At 51.8% G+C, this 19,193-nt stretch overlaps 1 protein-coding gene across 1 annotated transcript; it reads right to left on the bottom strand.

The window, feature by feature from the left end:
- Window positions 1-1,504: 1,504 nt before the first annotated feature.
- KCNK18 (potassium two pore domain channel subfamily K member 18) lies at window positions 1,505-13,091 on the bottom strand. The gene is made up of 3 exons (XM_061161347.1): window positions 12,872-13,091; window positions 10,245-10,373; window positions 1,505-2,298 (listed from the first exon to the last, which is right to left on the bottom strand). Exons 1-3 carry the CDS (start codon window positions 13,089-13,091, stop codon window positions 1,505-1,507), a joined length of 1,143 nt encoding a protein of 380 aa, XP_061017330.1.
- Window positions 13,092-19,193: the final 6,102 nt, after the last annotated feature.

The raw sequence follows: 19,193 nt of genomic DNA, 5'->3' as shown, positions 1-19,193 counted from the left end.
GAGCCCACTGCCAGTTTTCATTGGTTCTTGCAACTTTTGTTCTCCCTGTGCACTCAGGCGCACAGTCGTGTTCAGCTCTTTGCGACCCCATGGACTGTAGCCCACCGGGCTCCTCCATCCACGGGATTTCCCAAGCAAGAATACAGGAGTGGGGGGCGGGAAAAAAAAAAAAAAAGAATACAGGAGTGGGTGGCCATTTCCTCTTCCAGGGGATTTTCCTGACTCAGGGATTTTGTTCTATACCCTGGAGCAAAATTCACTGGTTACCCAATTTAGCCAATCACAGGACACGAGTTGATTTTTCCAAGATTCTCTCAAAGAAGCATTCAGGAAACTTTGCTTCTCTCCAATAAGACACTTCCAATAAGTGACTAGGGAAACAGTGTGGCTTATGTTATTCCACGCATGAACCAATCGGTTTTCTATACAGATTTGGTACTTCCTCTCCTGGGCTGGGGAGTGACTCTGAGACAAGGCTTGTGTGCAAGTGGGTTATCGAGGGGTGATCTCAAGAGGAGTGGAGATGTGAGACAGAGAAATGAAGCAGGCTCAGTTGCGCTGGGGAACTTGGGGGGACGGTGTTGAACATGCTCCAAAGTTACCCCATGGGAGGGGCAAGAAGCTGGGGCCAGACGTCCACCCACTCCCACCGGTTGTCGGTTCAGGGAGGCAGCCAGGAGTGTTAACCCACTGGCACTTCTAGCCTGCCCTGCGCATGCCTGTGCTTTGGTGGCCAGAGAAAGTCCTCTGGCAAAGGGAGCTGGAATACCAAGCCACATGCCACACAGACCTCCCCATTCACATGCCAGTCATTCATGAACAGCTCACACCCGCCAGATAAGCACCAGCCCTTTATGGATGTGTACCCATCCATAAACATCAACATGTTAAGCCAGCTCACTCAGGAGATGCGATCCTGTGCCACTTGCGGAGAGCCCTTGTCTACACTGAATCCGGCAATCAGGAAATCTGCCAGGCCCCTGTGAACACATGACAATTTCTCTTAGTGCCATTGATGTATGTTACAAGGGTGGGGATTGGGCTGATCCGACTCACACAGTCATTCAAGAAAAGCGGTGGCTCAGACTCACTCTGCTTCACCAAGGGTAAACCCGGAATGGCTGAGGGAGGTTTTAATTTAGCTGAAAGTACAAATGGCAAAATCAAAGGTAATTTTTTTCCTCCTGTTACAAGAAAACCAGTGACATCTGTGAGGTGGTTCGACCCACATCTGGGGAGCTTTTGAAAAATGGAGATGGCAATTAATTGGACTTTAGAGGATGGTGACAGTTTTTTTTCCTAATGTCCTGATAGGAAGGGCATTGACCACTTTTCTGCAGGGCCTCAAGACTGTAATCAGATGTCATGTCGGAATGTGACTCCAAGGTCTCAGGCGACACCAGGTCTAACTAGAGTGCCCCCAAACACAGGACGAGACAACCAGCTTGGCCGGCGGAGTCACCTGAGAGTCAACAAGATGGGAAAACCCAAGTCAATGGAGTCTTCACTTTTTGACAGGACTGGAAAGCCTCCCGTTTGCAAAGAAGAGTATGAGAGTTTTATAGAGGTGAACCAGCCTGTTCTGCACTAGCTTGAAAGCAATGCACACAATCTCCATCCCAATGATGATGTAAATGGAGAAGAACAAGAAGAAGTGAGGGTGTTCCAGCATGATGTCCCCGAACCCAATGGTGGTCAGCGTGACGAAGCAGAAGTAGAAGGCGTTTTCAAAGTTCAGCTGCTTCTCCCAGATGGGAAGGACGGCGGCCGCGCAGGAAATGTAGGCGAAGACCACGAGGGCGATGACGGGGAGGGGGACGTCCAGCCTCTCCACCTGCCGCCCCACCTCATCCAGGTTGCTGATGATGGAGTTCGAGAGCCTTCCGGACCCCAGCTCGGGACACGACGTGCTCCTCTCCATGGCCAGAGGGGGCACCTGGAGGGTGCTGTCTTTCTCCCGTGCCAGAAGTCTCTCGAACAGCTCCATGTTGCTGCTTGGGGCCGCGGGGGCAGGTTTGGCGGCCGGGAGCTCCGGGTCATGGATGACCACGTGCGGGAGGACTTCATCTGCGGGACGGGAGTCCGGTCGGCTTTTGCAGGAGCGTCCGGAGCACCACTTGGGAAGGGGAGCTGGGAGGAAGGAGAGTCTTCGGAATTGATTATAGGACGTGGATAAGATGGTGGCCAGGATGTCGCCTATGTCCGTGAGGACCAGGAACATCAGCGGGATGCCAAAGAGAGCGTAGAGCATGCACAGGTACTTGCCGAGCCTGGTGACGGGGTAGACGTGGCTGTAACCTGAAAAAGAAGACCGAGCCGGATGGTTGGATGGTCCGCGGCTCCCCCCCCTCCCCCGCAAAAAAAAAAAAAAAACTTTAAAGAGACCTTCTGCCATTTCCTTTCCTTGGCATGACATTTTGCACCACGTATTTTTAAAATATTCATCCTAAAACATTCATCAGCTTGTCTGACATTAGGTCTGCTTTGGTTGGGGCAGCAGGAGGTGAAACCCAGCTTATCTTTAGGGTAAGGGACGACTCATGTCCTTGGCAGGAGACAAGCCGGCATGTGGGAGTGAGCTGACTGCCTTGCCTTCTGCCCTCTCTGAGCGTCTGAAAGAGGATGGGCCCAGCGCACCTGGAGAGACGGGATGAGCGCAGGTGACAGGATGTGGTGGCTTTGCAAGCAAACCCATCACTTCCGTCATCCTCCATGAAGGCGGCAGTTCCTAAGAAGCCACGCCCATCCTTTCTGGGATGTCTGGGCCTCTATATAAGGTTTGTGTCTATATAAGAGGCAATTATGTGCCAGTGGTGTAAGCAGTGCACACAGTACTTGGGATGGCAGGAAGAGGGACAGTGAATAACATATCCCTGCTGCCTTCAGAGCCAGCTGTGGTCGACTGTTCATGAACAACACTGAAGAGCTGAGGACCCCAGCATCTAGAATCCTGCCAGCCTCATTTCCAGTTCCAGCGCTACCATTTACTAGAAAGTGATGTGACTGCTCACATTTTCTAAAGTGGGGAGGACCATCCCTGCTTTGCATACTGACCAGTGGAGGGATTACAAGAGACCAGTGCTTCACACGCAGTGGGTGTGTCATTCCCAGGCGGTCGATGTCCTCGTTCTAATAATAACAGCTGGCTTTTTGAGCAGTTACTGGGGGCCAGGTATTAACCAGCCTTCATTGGTAGCTATGGTGATCACCATCACAGAGGGGGAAACTGAGGCCCAGAGAAGTGAAGCGACTTAGCCAAGAGCATACGTGTGATAAACTGTGAAGCAGGGGGCCAGAGCATTGAAACCTGGCCTACAGTAGGTGCTCAATAAATGCCAATCCAGGATGGATGCCTAGAAATCCCATCCGGCTCCCGAGCCAACACTCTCCACTGGGTCAGGAGCACCAAAGGGGCCAGACACGCCAACCATGAAGGACAGGTGAGCCAAGCAAACAGAGGGCTAGGTTGAAGTCTTCCTTCTCTTTACCAGCTGCCTCCTTCCATCACTCCATCCTCCTCTCTTGTCGACAGAGGCCCAGGAGCAGAGGGATACCAAATCCCACAGCACAAGTCGCTGGATCTTCTGGAGTGGGCAAGCTCAGTGCCTTCCACAAAGAGGGAGAAGCTTCTGTATTTAATGCCTGTGTTTAATTTTTGATGTCCTAAAGGATGATTAATACAGAAAGCCCCAGCCCAACTATGTAAATTAATTGGAAGGCAATTGACAAGCTGGCTAAGCCCCAACCTCCTCCAGGCCCACTGCTTCCTGTGCAAACTCTGGCCTCAGCATCTGCCCTCCAGGCACACAAGGTGGTCAGGCTGCCCATCTTCACTGGGGTCCTGGGGGAGGCCTTCAGCTGGTCTCCTCAGTGAGCATCCCTCCCAGGGCACTCCACGCCACCCTGCTGCTTCCACGAGGTACCATATGATGGCAGGAGCAGTGAACTCTACATTAGTGTTGATATGGGATCCAATCTCAGTGATCTTCTGGTTTAGTGGAGGAGGCAGATATGAATTAAATAACCACCCCAGTGAGTATGCTTCCCTGAGAGCTCAGAAGGTAAAGAATCTGCCTGCAGTGCAGGAGACCTGGGTTCAATCCCTGGGTTAGGAAGATCCCCTGGAGGAAGGCATAGCAATCCACTCCATTATTCTTGCCTGGAGAATCCCTATGGACAGAAGAGCTTGGTGGGCTACAGTCCATGGAGTTGCAAAGAGTCAGACGTGCCTGAGCAACTAAGCACAGTGAGTATGCAATTGCACGTGGAGATCAGTAACGAGTCATAAAACCACGGCCACCTGATGCAAAGAGCTGACTCATTGGAAAAGACCCTAATGGGGAAATGATTGAGGGCAAAAGGAGAAGCGGGGCAGAGGATGAGATGGTTAGAGAGCATCATCAACTCAATGGATATGAATTTGAGCCGATTCCAGGAGACAGTGAAGGACAGGGAGGTTTGTCTTGGCATGCTGCAGACATGGGGTCGCAGAGTCAGACACAACTTAGCGAGTGAAAGTGAGTCACTCAGTCGTGTCCGACTCTTTGTGACCCCATGAACTATACAGTCCATGGAATTCTCTAGGCCAGAATACTGGAGTGGGTAGCCTTTCCCTTCTCCAGGGGATCTTCCCAACCCAGGTATCGAACCCAGGTCTCTTGCATTGCAGGTGGATTCTTTACCAGCTGAGCCACAAGGGAAGCCCAAGAAACCTGGAGTGGGTAGCCTATCCCTTCTCCAGGGGATCTTCCCAACCCAGGAATCGAACTGGGGTCTCCTGCATTGCAGGTGGATTCTTTACCAACTGAGCTACCAGGAAGCCCACGCGAGTAAACAACAACACATTAGATGGGAACAAAGGCATCCAAGCTGTATTTGCATTTATCGAGGACCTACTCTGTGCCAGGCTTTTGTGGGCAGTATTGAGGGTACAGTGAGGAACGGGCTGAGGTCATGCGCTCCAGGAGCTCCTAGTCGAGAGGAAAGCAAAGCCATGAGTTCAGCCCCCTCAGTGTCCAGCAGGACCCAACAGCACCAGGAGCAGGAGTGAGCTCTCCCTGGCTAAACCTCCCATCAGACGCCAGGATTGCTCAGAGGGGCCGGACTTGCTGAGGGAGCCCAGCGTCTCCAGTCTCTGCTCCCTGCGGGGCTCCAGCAGCTCAGCCCTCCCCTCGGGGGGAGGAGGTGGCAGAAGGGACCTCAAGACAGTGTCTCGTCCGTACTGCAGTGACAATGACCGCCCAGGAGCACTGAGGAGGTGGGGGTGCGGTGGCGTCTCAGGGAGAGGGAGGGGGTGGGGGACAGAGGGGGCTCTGGATAGGAAGGCCAACTGTCCCATGTGCCCAGGACTCAGGGTCTCCTGTTCCGGTAAAACCCTTAAGTGCTAAAGCCAGGGCGGCCTCAGGCACGCCAGGGAGCTCCTCTCTGGAGCCAGGGTGAGTGTGGAAGGGGCAGAGAGATTCTCCAGGGCAGGGAAGAGGAGAAAGGAGGGAGCCCAGAGCCCCTTGTGGGGACAGGAGTTCAGAGAGGCCATGGATGGAGTCTTGGAGGGGTCCAGACCCGGGTGTCAGCAAAGATTCCCATGCCCGAGCTTGTCACGGGCCCCGTAGGGCCAGCAGTCCCTAAAAGATGTGAGCAGCGGGGCCCATAAGCAGGGAGTCATCCCGTTTTCCAGATGTTGCCTAAGTCCCCAGCTTTCGTGCACCCATAGGAAAATCAGGAAAAGCTCCCAGTGGAAGCCCCCCAGTCCCCAGGATGGGGTCCTAAGGTGAGATCTATGTAAAGAAAAGAATATCACATTTCTTACCAGATTTATGGAGTAAAATGCCTTCTAGAGTCAGACTTCCCTGCATAGCAGAACCCCTAATGCTGCTAACCACCCCTATTACTGCATGTCAATGGGCAAGGAACCAGAAAGTCAGGTGACTCGTGTGGGGTCACCCAGCCCACAGCCAACAAGCATGTGCACCCCTCGCCCAAAGACCTCCGCCCCCTCCCCCCAACCCACATGCTGTCCTTGGCAAAGGCAGGTTCAGTGAATCATAAACAAAGTCACTGTGACTGCCTCTGAGTGGAATATGATTGCAATCCAGAGGACGGGCCACAAGGCAGAGAGGCAAGTCTCAGAGCACAGGCCCCTGTGAAGGAAATGGATTGCCTCCCCAATTACTGAATACTAGAACACATAATGGAAAAATCATATCATTTCTTATAATGCAGGCATATATTTTAATGCCATCAGTTCACCTCACTTAGTCTATGAGGATTTAACAGCCCATGCACTCTCAAATCCCAGGGGGCTGATCCGTTTGGCAATGACTGGGATTGATCAGCCTCGTACCTGCCCAGGGTCCCTTCTTCAACATAAGGTCAGGTGCGTTCCAGGTGACCCAGAGATGCAGGGCAGCAAGCAGCATTATCAGCAGGGCCGTTATTGATTACGGGCAGTGCAGAAACTGCCCCCAACAACCCCTTCCGGTAGCAATTACTGGATGGCCTGATGTCCTAATGGACTTGGACATGAGTGGGAGCATTGTTTTCTTGGGATTTAAACCAAGCTAATGCATTTCCATTAGATCAGTGGTTCATCGCCTGGACTACCATTAGAATCACCTGGAGGGCTCTGAAAAACACTGATGCCTGGGCCTGTCCCGAGTAAGTCTGACTTGATTGGTGTGGGGTCCAGGCATGGCGGTGGTGGGGTGGGGCACCTGTAAATGATAACCCGGTGATTCTGATGTGCAGCCTGGCCTGAGAACACTTGTCCCAGGAGAGTGTTTCTCAAATGTCTTATGCATCAAAATCACATGTAGAGCTGGTTACAACACAGTTCACTGGCCCCACCTCCATAGCTTCCAACTCAGTAGGTCTAGGATGGAGCCTGAAAATTAATTTGTATTTCTAACAGGTTCTCTGGTGATAGTCATGCCACTGGTCCAGGGACCCCACCATGATCTGATAATGATTACATCACATCAGTGGTTCTCAACAGGGGGCAATTTTGCTCCCTGAGGGATATCTGGCAATGTCTGGAGACATTCTGGGCTCTCTCAACTGGTGGAGACAGCAGGGGAAAAGTTGGGTTTCCATAGTGGGGAGAGGCCAGGGATACTTCTAAACATCCCACCATGAGTGCACAGAACAGCCCCCACCATAAAGAATCCTTTAGTTTAAGACATTGGCCATGCCAAAGTCCAAGGTCACTCCCAAAAGGGGCAGTCACAGTGCCTACCTTGTAGAGCTGTTGTGAGAATTAAATAAAATCGTGCATATAAAACATGCTGGCACCATGCCTGACGCTGGTATGTGCTCAGTAGCACAGCTATTAAGTTGCTGTTACTCCTTTAGCGACTAAACAACAACTACCCCTCTTTCTGCCCCTTACCTGTCGCTGCCTGTATCAGCATTCAGGTGAATGAGAGCTGTTCTGAAGGAAGCCACACGGGGGCGCCCTTGGACACAAGCACATGCCCATTTATACAAGCTCGTTACAGTAGACACTGGCTGTCCATCCCGCAGCCATTCCCCCGTCTTTCCCTGGAAGGCCGCTGCTCCCTCATCTGATTCAGCGATAGATCCAGTTCGTCTAAATCATCCCGGTAATCCAACCCTCTTTGCCAGGGACTGGCTTGGGGTGGGAGGCTTCTCGGAAGAAGTTTCCTTGCTCCACCGCCTCCACTACGGTGACCCCCGCCCCCAGCAGGGAGGCTCCTGACAACTCTGGCTTGGCCGCTCTCACCCGGCCCTTCCTGCTGCTGCCCTGCAGAGGGAAGCTTCTTTTCGTTCAGCTGCTCAGTCGTGTCTGACTCTGTGACCCCGTGGACTGCAGCACACCAGGCTTCCCTGTCCCCCACCATCTCCCAGAGTTTGCTCAAACTCACATCTATCGAGTCAGTGAAGCCATCCAACCATTTCATCCACTGTCATCTCCTTCTCCTGCTCTCAATCTTTCCCAGGATCAGGGTCTTTTCCCATGAATTGGTTCTTTGCATCAGGTGGCCAATGTATGGGCCCAGATGCCAGGAGGCCCTCCGACACTGGCCTAGGGATACGGTGCTTGAATGCAAGACCAGCCCCATCCCTCACAGCCCGCCAGCCTCGGTGGCCTCTCCCTCAGAGTTCTGCCCTGCTGTCTGGCTGGAAAGCTCTCTCAGCCTTCTTCGCCTGGTTAATCTCCACAGATCCTTCAGCTCCAATGCTACTTTCACTGACAAGCCTCTCCCTGCTCCCCACCCATCAGGATCACCCCGACATCCTGTTCCACCCACTTCCACCGTCCAAGCTTCTCCTCTGAGCTCGTCTGCATGCTCAGCTGTTCACTGTTCCTCCCTCCGTTAGACTCTGAGCCGCACTGGGGTGGGAGGCGCCCACCTACTTCAGTCCCATGCTGGGCACAGAGAAAGTCAGGCCTGGACAGAAGCAGTGGGGTCTCAGGTTAAGACCCAGACAGCCTGAAGCCAGACGTACATGAGCTGTCACCTTGCAAACAGGGCGGACCTGCCCTCCCTCCCTGTCCCCATCCAGAGAGCGGGACGAACACCAGCAGCTACCTCAGGGCCGCTGCGAGGCTTCAGCAGGCTAATCGTGGCGAAGAACTTAGCCTCGAGCCTGGTCAGTTGTAAATACACATGTGTTAGCCAGTGCAGCGGCTGCTGGTGCAGTCATAGGCGTTCAGTATGTGTCCATGAAGGAAAGAAGGAAAGAGAGGGAGAAGGGAGGCTGCAAAGGCTATCTCCAGGGCCGAGTCCCAGTGTCTTCTGTCACCCAGGAAAGTGAAAAGTGAAAGTGCTACTTGCTCAGTTGTGTCTGACTTGTTGCAACCCCATGGACTGTAGCCTGCCAGGCCCCTCTGTCTGTGGAGTTCTCCAGGCAAGAATCCTGGAGTGGATTGCCATTCCCTGAGCCCACCCTTTGTGCAGCCATCGAGAGGCGAGTCTGTGGCTTTGAGGGTCAACAAGTCCATCTTTAAACATGCAAGTGGTCACTGTGGGGTGGGGGCAGGTCTGTCCCGTACCCTCTCCTCTGCCGGGGCTCTGGGAGGGACATCCCCGGGACAGGGACTCACACGGAAGTCTCTCCCTTGCTCCAAGGCTGAAGACACATATACAGCAAGTGCTGGGAACAGGGTGAGGCCAGCTCCTTCCTCTCTGCAAGTCCCTTCCTTCTGTCATCTACTCCAACTGGACGCAGGAATCCAAGGGGGTCCCTGCTTCCCAGGCATAGCCAGGCCCTCCCAGGGGCTCCCTGAGCAGCAGCTCCCACAGACCTGCAAACCGGCAGCCTCCTTTGGGGAAGGAGCACTGGACTTGGAGTCTCAGCGGTTGTCACGAGCACCAGCTTCACTCTCTGCATGACCTTGGCTCCTGACATCCACTCTCTGGGCTCAGGCTCCCTGACCTGATTCCCTGTGGGCCTTAAAGGAGGTGGCTTAGCACAGCCCCTGCAGGCAGCTGTTAGCTCTCGTTAGCCCTGCAGCTCCCCCTCCTCCTCTGTCTCACGGCTAGTGCTCCGGTCCTGCTCTCGCACACTGTCCTCCCTCTCCACAACGAGCCCTCCTCGAGCGCCTTCCTCCATTCCTTCGGAGTCAGCCACCATCAGTGTGCCGGTGACTGAAACCCCAAGGCTGGAGCGGCTGCGCTCTCGCGTTACCCTGAGCACATCACACTGACCACGTTTGGTTGCCCCTGAGTCCAGGCACCGGGGCAGGCAGATACATGGCAGGTTATGTTTTGTACGAGAGCACTCACCCGGAGACCAAGAAGAAGCTGAAATGCAGCCTGCACCTTGCCTACTGGGACCTCCGCATGGGGCTGCCCCCACCCGAAGGAAAGGTTGTGGTGCTTGTTAAGTCGCTCAGTCATGTCAGACTCTTGTGACCCCCTGGACTGTAGCCCACCAGGCTCCTCTGTCCATGGGGTTCTCCAGGCAAGAATACTGGAGTGGGTTGACATCCCCTTCTCCAGGGGATCTTCCTGATCCAGGGATTGAACCTGGGTCTCTAGCATTACAGGCAGATTCTTTACCATCTGAGCCACCAGGGAAGCCTGAACTGGAAGGGTATGCTTTCCTGATTTGCACAAATGGGCCAGTGGCAGCCTCACTCACTGCCACCTTTCTGAGCACAGGGTAGGCGCTGCACACCCATTTCTTGCACTAGATGAAGTGAACATTTCAGCATCCCTGCCAGGGCTCCCCCACCCCCACTCTGCTTTCTCTTGCAGGCCCGCCCTTGCCCTTGGACTTACCCACTGTGCTGATGACCGTGCAGCAGAAAAAGAGTGAGCTGAGGAAGGACCAGTCTGCAGACGTGGAAAACCACTGGGGCTTCACCTTCTGCAGCAGCTTCTCGAGGTCCCGCTTCCGGCCTTCCTCAACTCCAGAGAGACAGGACCGGAGTGAGTGAGAGGGTCCCACGCTCTAAAACAGGTCCCACCCAGGTGAAAGCGTGTCTTCCCCCGGGACCACGCCCCCTGCCTTGTGGCCCTCATCAATGCGAGATGGGGGCTCCCGGAGCCCTTTGCTCAACGTCTCTGCAGTTTGGGTCCTGCTCCAGCAGCTGCAGGGATCAGGAGCCCACGTAAACCTGTGTGACGGGCACCCGAGAGAGAGGCCCACCAGCCTGAGGTCATCATGGAAGTGCCCTGGGGGCTTTCTGAACGTTCTGAGCCTTGCAAAGGGGCTTACTAACTTCTGCTCTGTCTCTTTCACTGGGGTCTTAAGAACTGAAAGGAAAAGGCTTTCATGAAATGCGAGGAGATGCATGATTGCAAACCATCCCCACTCCCGGAGACCATTAAGCCTGATTGAGCATGGGGATCAGGCTGGCATCAGCTGCCTGAGAATATCTGGGAAGCCTGGGTGGAGGCCAGCTTGGGGACCCTGGTTTCTCAAGGAGGTTCCCAAATGGTTCCCTTGGCCCAGCACTCAGGGGGTTTGGGGATCCCAGAAACTGCCTGCCAGCTGGCACTGTTATAAGAGGAGATCACACAGCCAGGCACACAGCAGAAAACTCTTATTTTTGCAAAATAGTTTGTAATTTTATGAAAGAAAATCCATCCTTATTTGAATGGGCACTGAACTGGGAGTCCAGGCACCTACAGTCTAGACTCAGCTCTGCCCTTGACTAGTTCCCGTCGCTGTGGACATGAGGCTTCTTTCTGAGCCTCAGTTTCCCCATCGGGGAGGAAGCATGACAAGGTGAAAAGTTCTGGCTTAGGAATCTAAATGCCTCGGATTGAATCCCTGGCTCCTTTTTCTCATGGGTAACCTTGGGCAAGTTGTTTTACTCCCAGTGCCTCAGGTTCCTGATCTGTAAAAGGGGGACAATTCATACCTCATAGGGTCGGTGGGAGGATTGAGTGAGTACATGAAAAACACTCGGCACAGGGGCTGCATGAACCCAGCGCTTACCAGGCATTTTCTCCAGTGAAAATCAGGGGATGGGCCAGCTCTGTTCCCCATGGCATTCTGTGCTCAGAATCACCCAGGAAACTTTTCAAAAATAAGATTCCCAGCCCAGCCCTGGAGATCCTGCTTCAGTGGGTTGGGGAAGAGCCTGGGAATGTGCATTTGAGACAAGCTCCTTTGATGATTCTGATGTGTGGCCAGGTTTGGAGAGCCCTGAACTTGTTGATAGTTTGGATCCAGTGATGGCGCAGTGTCTGATGGCATCTCATGGGTCATCTGAGTGGCCCAGATGCAGAGAGAAGGACCCTCCACCGAGGAAGGACTCTGCCACCTGTGAGCAGCCTCTGGTCCGCCCCCACTGAAGGGACCTCCCGCAGGTCAGAGGAGTCATTAACAGCCTGGCTGAGGACCTATCGTACCGTGGACCCTGTTATTCCTCTGAACTTTAGAGTCTGTGTTTCCTTTGTCTTTTCTTCACTCTCTATTATTTTATCTTGTTCTATTGAATCCATCTTTGCAAGTTTTAGGAGACAGAACAGAATAGAAATAGTGGACAAATGTCGATGAAAAGCGATAAGGATAGACGTACAGCCCCCTGTGCCTTCCAAGAGGCTTCACGTCTATTATCTCATCTGCTTCCCACAGGGTCCCTGGGATTTGGCAGACCTGAGACTGTGGGCCTTCTTCTCCCTGGCAGATTGAGACCTAGAGAGGGTCATTACTCTGCTTCAGATCACTCAGCAAGCTGGGAGAGCACCTGGCCTGGAACCAGGCCCCAAGTTCTTCTCAGGACCCTTCTTATCTCCCCTGAGTTGAACCACACACCCACACACACACAAAAGGCCATTGGAAACAAAAAGTAGAAGACCAGAGGGGCAGACTGGAGCCTATCCAATCTGGATGGTTCCTTGAATTCTAATCCCTGTAAACTGAATCAGGGTGGGGCAGGCAGTTCTGAGGACCAGTCTAGGAATCCCCGGCTCCAGATCTGACCAGCCTAGGAATCCCCAACTCCAGATCTGACCAGCCTAGGAATCCCCAGCTCCAGATCTGACCAGCCTAGGAATCCCCGGCTCCAGGCCTGGCCAGCCTAGGAATCCCCGGCTCCAAATCTGGCCAGCCAGCCATGCCACCCCACCTCATCAAATCTCCAGCAATCGGTCCTCCATGGAGCATGCAGGTCTGGGTGGGGCAGGAGCTGAGGCAAAGGGGTGGGAACACCTACTGGGTGCTCAGTGCTTTTCCTACATTCCTTATAACAACCCTGAGAGGCTGTCCACTCTTCTCCCCCATTTTACAGAAGGGAAAACCGAGACTCAGAGAGAAGTCACTTGCCTAAGTTTGCCCAGGGATGGGGAGGAGGCAGGCAGAGGGCTCCCAGATCAAGCCTTCTCCAAACCCGCTCTTCTCTGGGGGCTGCTTCCAGCAACAGAGAAAAGGCCTGCCCACCAGGTGAGCCCCCTACCTGTGCTGTTACATTTCAGGATGCCACAGAGCTTCTCCAAGAACTCCTCAAACTCCGGGTCCTCTGCCCGTAGGTCCTGGCTGCCCTCGATGGCCGAGAAGACCGCAGCGCCCACCAGTGCGTAGGTCACCAGGGAGCAGAGAAAACAGAGGCGAGGGGAGAGCTTCTCCAGGGCCTCCCAGTAGCACCTCTTCGCTTGGGGAAGCCCCGCAGCCTCCATCCTCCCCGCAGTGGACAGGACAGGAAATGCTGGAGAGGCCGGAGTCCAGAGGCCAAGAGGAGGTGCGGGGGGTGGGGTGGGTGGAGGAAAGCGCCCTGAGAATGGCCAGGCTCCAGCGTTAAGTGGTTGGTGCCAGGGTTTCCCCCCGAGGACTCGGGAAGCAGCCGGCACTCCTAGCGTTCAGTTCCTAAGAGTTTCTCGGATAGCGCACCCCCCTCCTCGGCCCACCCCTCTCCAGTGCCCCAGATTGATCCACCGTGCCAGTGCACACCCAGCAGCCTGGCCAGTCCTGGAGCTGCCCTTCAGGGGCTTTGCAAAGACTGTCTGGTGCTTTGGCCTTTCCCATTCCGAAGCTGCCCTTTTGACTTCCAGGTACCGAATGTGGCTTTTGCTTTTTAGCCAAGTGGTGGTCCTTCCTGGGTATGTGTGGTACCCTGACTCTTGGACAGGTCAAAATAATCGTAATTAGTGCGGCCAGAGCTCCACGGTTTACAAAGGGCCTTCATCCTGTGTGGATCTAATTGTTGGTCCCAATTCTTCATTCCTCAGTAGCATACCCCCAGGCTCACCGTGGCCTCAGGTGGGTGGAGCAGACTTCCCAGCTATTAGGGTTGGACTAAGCCATGTGACTTGCTCCAGCCAATCACATGTTAGCAGGTGTGATGTAAGCAAGCACCTGAAATGTGAATGTGAAGTACAACTTGCTACTCCGTGCCCTGTCTCTGCTAGGAGGGTAAAAACGTGCCCCAGATGGCAGACGTGGAGATGTGTGTGCCTTCAGATCCCCCTCCATGAAAGGATTCTCTGTGCAGCTCCAAACAGCATGGTTCCTGACAGCCTCCAGCTGTTCATTCCTTCCAGTTTTGCCTCAGCTTTCAGGCCGTGTTCTCTGGGAAACCCCTGTCCAATGACTGAGCAATGTCGGGGGAACATGAGCTTAACCATTTCTGTCACCTGCCAAACTCCTCCAACCTGAAATCTTTGCTCTCCCTTGGTCTACCAGAGATTTTGTCAGGTTTGCATCATGATCTCAAGGCTCCCCTTGTCCCATCCTGCTTCCTCCCTTCTCCCTTACTTCCTAATAAATAGAGCTTTTGCATATTGTGTTGTTGTCCAGTCGCTAAGTCATGTCTGACTCTTTGAAGCCCCATGGACTGCAGCACGCCAGGCTTCCCTGTCTTCCACTATCTCCTGGAGTTTGCTCAAACTCATGTCCATTGTCAGTGATGTCATCATCTCATCCTCTGTCATCCCCTTCTCCTCCTGCCCTCAATCTTTCCCAGCCTCAGGGTCTTTTCTAATGAGTCAGCTCGTCCCACCCGGTGGCCAAAGTATTGGAGCTTCAGCATCAGTCCTTCTAATGAATATGCAGGGTCCATCCTCCTCCCTTCTCCTTTACTTGCTAATAAATAGAGCTTTTGCATGCCTTACTCTATCTGTGTCTGCTTCACAAGGGATACAGTCTGCAGTAGCAGGCACCAGGGGTAATCTGAGAGAGCAGGATGGCTCAATACCCATTGGTAAGGAGATGGTGTGCAGAAAGTTCTTGTCAAGATCGCCATGCAATTGTTCAGCTTTTGTCAGTGGTGAGCTGGGATGGTGTACAAGTGCAACAACCCAGGCATTTTAAAACATAGGGGAAGGATGATAAATATAAGGATAAGTATAAGTTGGGTTTCCCTAGTGGCTCAGACAGTAAAAAATCTGCCCACAATACGGGAGACCCAAGTTCGATCTCTGGATCAGAAAGATACCCTGGAGAAGGGAATGGCAGCCCACTCCAGTATTCTTACCTGGAGAATTCCATGGATAAAGGAGCCAGGTGGGCTACAGTCCATGGGATCACAAAGAATTGGACATGACTAAGCAACTAAGGCTACTACTAAGTTTAGATAGTTACTAGGAAGTTCCATTGATCCCCCGAAGGCAAACCTAGGAAGGGAGCTTAGCAGGACAAGCACAGCTTCCGCTGTGGCTGGACTCAGGACAGCAACTGATATTCGTAGCCTCCTTATTTCACTACTCATTCTAAATTCTCCTTGCCCTCTGCCACCTCTTTTGCTGCTTTCAGTGGATTTCCCATTGGCATGACCCAAATCCTCGTTCCTGAAAGGTTTGAGCCTTTCCAGGTCAAACTTGCTTGTGTTTGTCCATTCACAGACACCGATACGAAGTGGTCCCCCCACCCCCCGTTACTACCCGTATTCTCCCTGCCCCTGCAGTGTGAACACCTTCACATCAGGTATAATGATTCCTCCTACCTTCTCTTCTTTTTCAAGATTGTTTCAGCTATTTTAAGGCCTTTCTACTTCAAAGACATACTGTATAGCACAAGGAGCAATACTCAATATCTTGTAATAACCTACAAGAGAAAAGAATCTGAATATATATGTATATATAACTGAATCATTTTACTGTACATGTGAACATAACACAAAATTGTAAATCAACTTATGCTTCAATTTTTTTTACTTCAATTTTTTAAATTAGAATGTCCTTTTTATTTATGTATTTATTTTTGGCTGTGCTGGGTCTTCACTGCTGCATGGACTTTTCTCTAGTTGTGGGGAACAGAGGCTACCCTTCATTGTAGTGGCTTCTCTTGTTGTGGGCTCTAGAGCACAGACTCAGCAGTTGTGGCGTATAGGTTTAGTTGCTCTTTGGCATGTGGGATCTCTCCAGACCAGGGATCAAATCCATGTCTCCACTGGCAGGCAGATTCTTTACCACTGAGGCACCATGGAGGCCCTATACTTCAATTTAAAAAGAAGGCAAAAAAGGCCCTTCTATGTAAGCTTTTGAATTATCTTACCTATGTCTATAGAAAACCTCACTGGGATTTTGATAGCAGTTGCATAAACCCATAGAACAATGTGGGGAGGCTTGACACCAAACTCTGTCAAACCCCCCAGTCCTTGAACACAGTATTTCACTCCTGGCCATTGTTTTTGAATACTGCCTTAGGGTGCTCCCATCACTCTTTACTCAAGTCAGGAATCAACATCTGAAGATGAGAATGCATAAGTCATTTGTTATTTATTATGTGGTGCATTCTGAGTGCTATTTAATGTGTTTGGGGGCAATGTTAATGGTTGAAAATGTTAGATGGCAGAGGTCAAAAAGCATATTTGTACTTCTCTTTGTAAGTCTTTCCAGAAGACATAGTCCAAAGGTCTAGAACAGTGTAGAGGATAACAGAGCCTGTGTGCTCATCACCCTTCGTGATGAGTATCACGATGCTGTGGGCCTTCCAGAGGTAGACAGACTGCTGGCTAGAGAAGGACCCTGGGATCGGCCCCAAACTGACAGTAAGTGAGCTCCGGCTCGTTGGCCAGACCCAGTCCCAGCCCAAGGTGCAGCCGCACCTCGCTGGCCATTGTGCGTTCTCCTACCACAGGCTGCCCTGGAGAGAAACATGGCCTCAGGGTTCTCTCCCTGTGTGTGTGTCTCTGTGTGCATGTGTCTATTTCTCACTCTTTTCTTTTTTTTAATTGTTTCTGTTTTATGTTTTGGTTTCTTGGTGGAGAGGCATGCGGGACCTTAGCCCCCCAACCAGGGATCGAACCTGCACCCCCTGCATTGGGAGGTAAAATCTTAACCACTGAATCACCAGGGAAGTCCCGATTTCTCACTCTTAAGAAAGGATGAGCAGTCAGGGAGTGTGCTTCTCAATCACAAAGAACCCACCAGTTCTTATAGAAATAATGAGAAGCCGATTACACTTCTACATTAAACATGGCATTGGTCCCTAAAATCAAACTGCTATGTTACAATCAACTTGTAAGGCTTTGGCATGGAAATAGGGACATATGACCTGCACTCCACATGGCAGGGCCTATGGGAAAAGGATGATTAAGAAGTCACAGGCCCAGAGAGGAAATTAAACCTTAAGGACATCATTGACCAAACACCTGCCTGGAGTCCACTGTTCCCTTCTTGGCCATCACCCTATGTCCTAGATGGGAATAAAGGCAAAGTTGCTTTAATGAGAGGACGAAAAAATATATATAGTGGCTTAAAAGAAATGGACGTATACTGACCTCTTACATAACAGTCTGGAAGCAGGAGCTCCTTATTGTTGGAGCAGCTCCACTTTATCCAGTTGATCTCAGGCGGCCTTGGCCTGCAGCAGCTTGAAGCAGGATTTCAGTTCCCAGACAGAGACTGAAGTTAGGCTGAGGCAGTGAGAGCTCTGAATCCCAGCCACAGACCAGTGACCAGTGACAACGCCCTGGCCCGACAACTTTGTAGAAATAAATTTCCACATAGACAAAGTCATGAGACAAGTTAAATGTTTATTAGGAGGGAAAGGAATACATGTGGATGGATACACGGGTGGACTCAGAGAGAGAGTTGTGTCCACTGGTAGTTTGAATCACTTACATGTGGGCATTTCTTCCAGGTTTCCTTTGGCCAGTTATCTTGCTTTGCCTGGTTCTGAGCTTGTTCTTAATTTATCTCAGGGTCCCCCCATGTGTACATGTGTATGTCTTGGCCAAGATGGATTCTAGTGAAGAGATCCATGGGCAGGTTGACATCACTTACTGTGAGGTGACACCCCCTCCCTTTTGCTCCCCGAGGAGCCTTTCTGCACAGATGTAGTTGGGAAGGTTTCCATGACCTTGAGAATGAGAGAAATGTGGTCTCTTATCTGGGCAGGGCTCCTCTGAAGAGGAGGGCTCCTCCTCTTCATCTTGGAATAACTGTCCACAGGGGACAAACTCCAGCTGCTCAGGCTGGGGCACATCTATCTCCTGCCTCACAGTCATTAAGCACCAGAGTCTTTCCATCTTGTTGCCCCATCATATCCCAGGGCAGTAGTTTTCAAAATGTGGCCCTTAGACAAGCGGCATGACCATTGTTTGGGGACTTATAGGAAATAGAAGTTCTTGAGCCCCATCCCAGACCTACTGAATTCAGAACTCTGGGGTGGGACCCAGCGTTGTGATCAAGCCCCTCAAGTGATGCTAAAGCACATTAAAGTTTGAGAAGCACTGCCCTAAGTCATCAACCCAAGCTGCATGCTTAAAACTAGACTCTTGGGCTCGCCTGGTGGCTCAGTGGTAAAGAATCTGCTTGCCAGTGCAGGAGACATAGGTTCAATCCCTGATCCGGGAAGATCCCACGTGCTGCAGAGCAACTAAGCCCATGCATCACAGCTATTGAACCTGTGCTCCAAAGCCCAGGAGCCCCAACTACTGAGCCTACGTGACCACCCTACTGAAGCCCATGCTCCCTAGATAGAGCCTGTGCTCTGAAACGAGAGAAGCCACCACAATGAGAAGCCTGTATGTCATAACTAGAGAGTAGCATCCACTTGCCACAACTAGAGAAGAGCCCACTCAGCAACAAAGACCCAGCACAGCCAAAAATAAATTTAAAAATACCTTTGATTCTTCGCTGATCACTTCATTTAAAAAAAAACCAAAACACTAGACTCTTAGGCTCATCCCCGTCCTATCTCAAGGGGAGGGAAAGGGGAAGTCAGGATGAGAACTATTTTTTTAACGTCAGTGAGATGGAAATTGCACACATCACTTCTACTGACATTCAGTTGATGAGGACTTCCTCACACTGAGCCACCAGGTCATCCAGAAGATGTAAGCAAAGCATCTAGCAGGTGGCAACTGCCCAGGAGGAAGGGGGCGGGGATTGATTAGGAACACAGAATTGACCACAACCACACTCAGGGGGCAAGATATCCTGAGACTGTGGCTAAGTCACCCCTCCTGTGGATGGCAACACACGAATCTGAGTCTTTGACAGGCGCTTTCATAAAACCTCCATATGGAGATGACTTCTTATTACCACCTGCAATTAATTATCCTGGTTGGTGAGGGAAGAATGAGAAAAGTCAAAAGATAAACAGTTTTGAAAGTGCTTTGGGAACTCTAAGTTTGCTAAGTTGCTTCAGTCATACCTTTGTGATCCCATAGGCTATAGTCCTCCAGGTTCCTCTCTCCATGGGATTTTCTAGGCAAGAATACTGGAGTGGGTTACCATTTACTCCTCCAGGGGATCTTCCCAACCCAGGGATCAAACCCGAGTCTAAAGCACTGTGTAAATTCAAGGGATAATGTTCTTATTTGGGGATTTTGCTTT

The sequence above is a fragment of the Dama dama genome, chromosome 15 (assembly GCF_033118175.1).
Source record: "Dama dama isolate Ldn47 chromosome 15, ASM3311817v1, whole genome shotgun sequence".
Classification (NCBI taxonomy): domain Eukaryota; kingdom Metazoa; phylum Chordata; class Mammalia; order Artiodactyla; family Cervidae; genus Dama; species Dama dama.
The sequence above is the reverse complement of the archived record's forward strand: the minus strand, read 5'-3'. Positions and strand labels throughout refer to the sequence as shown.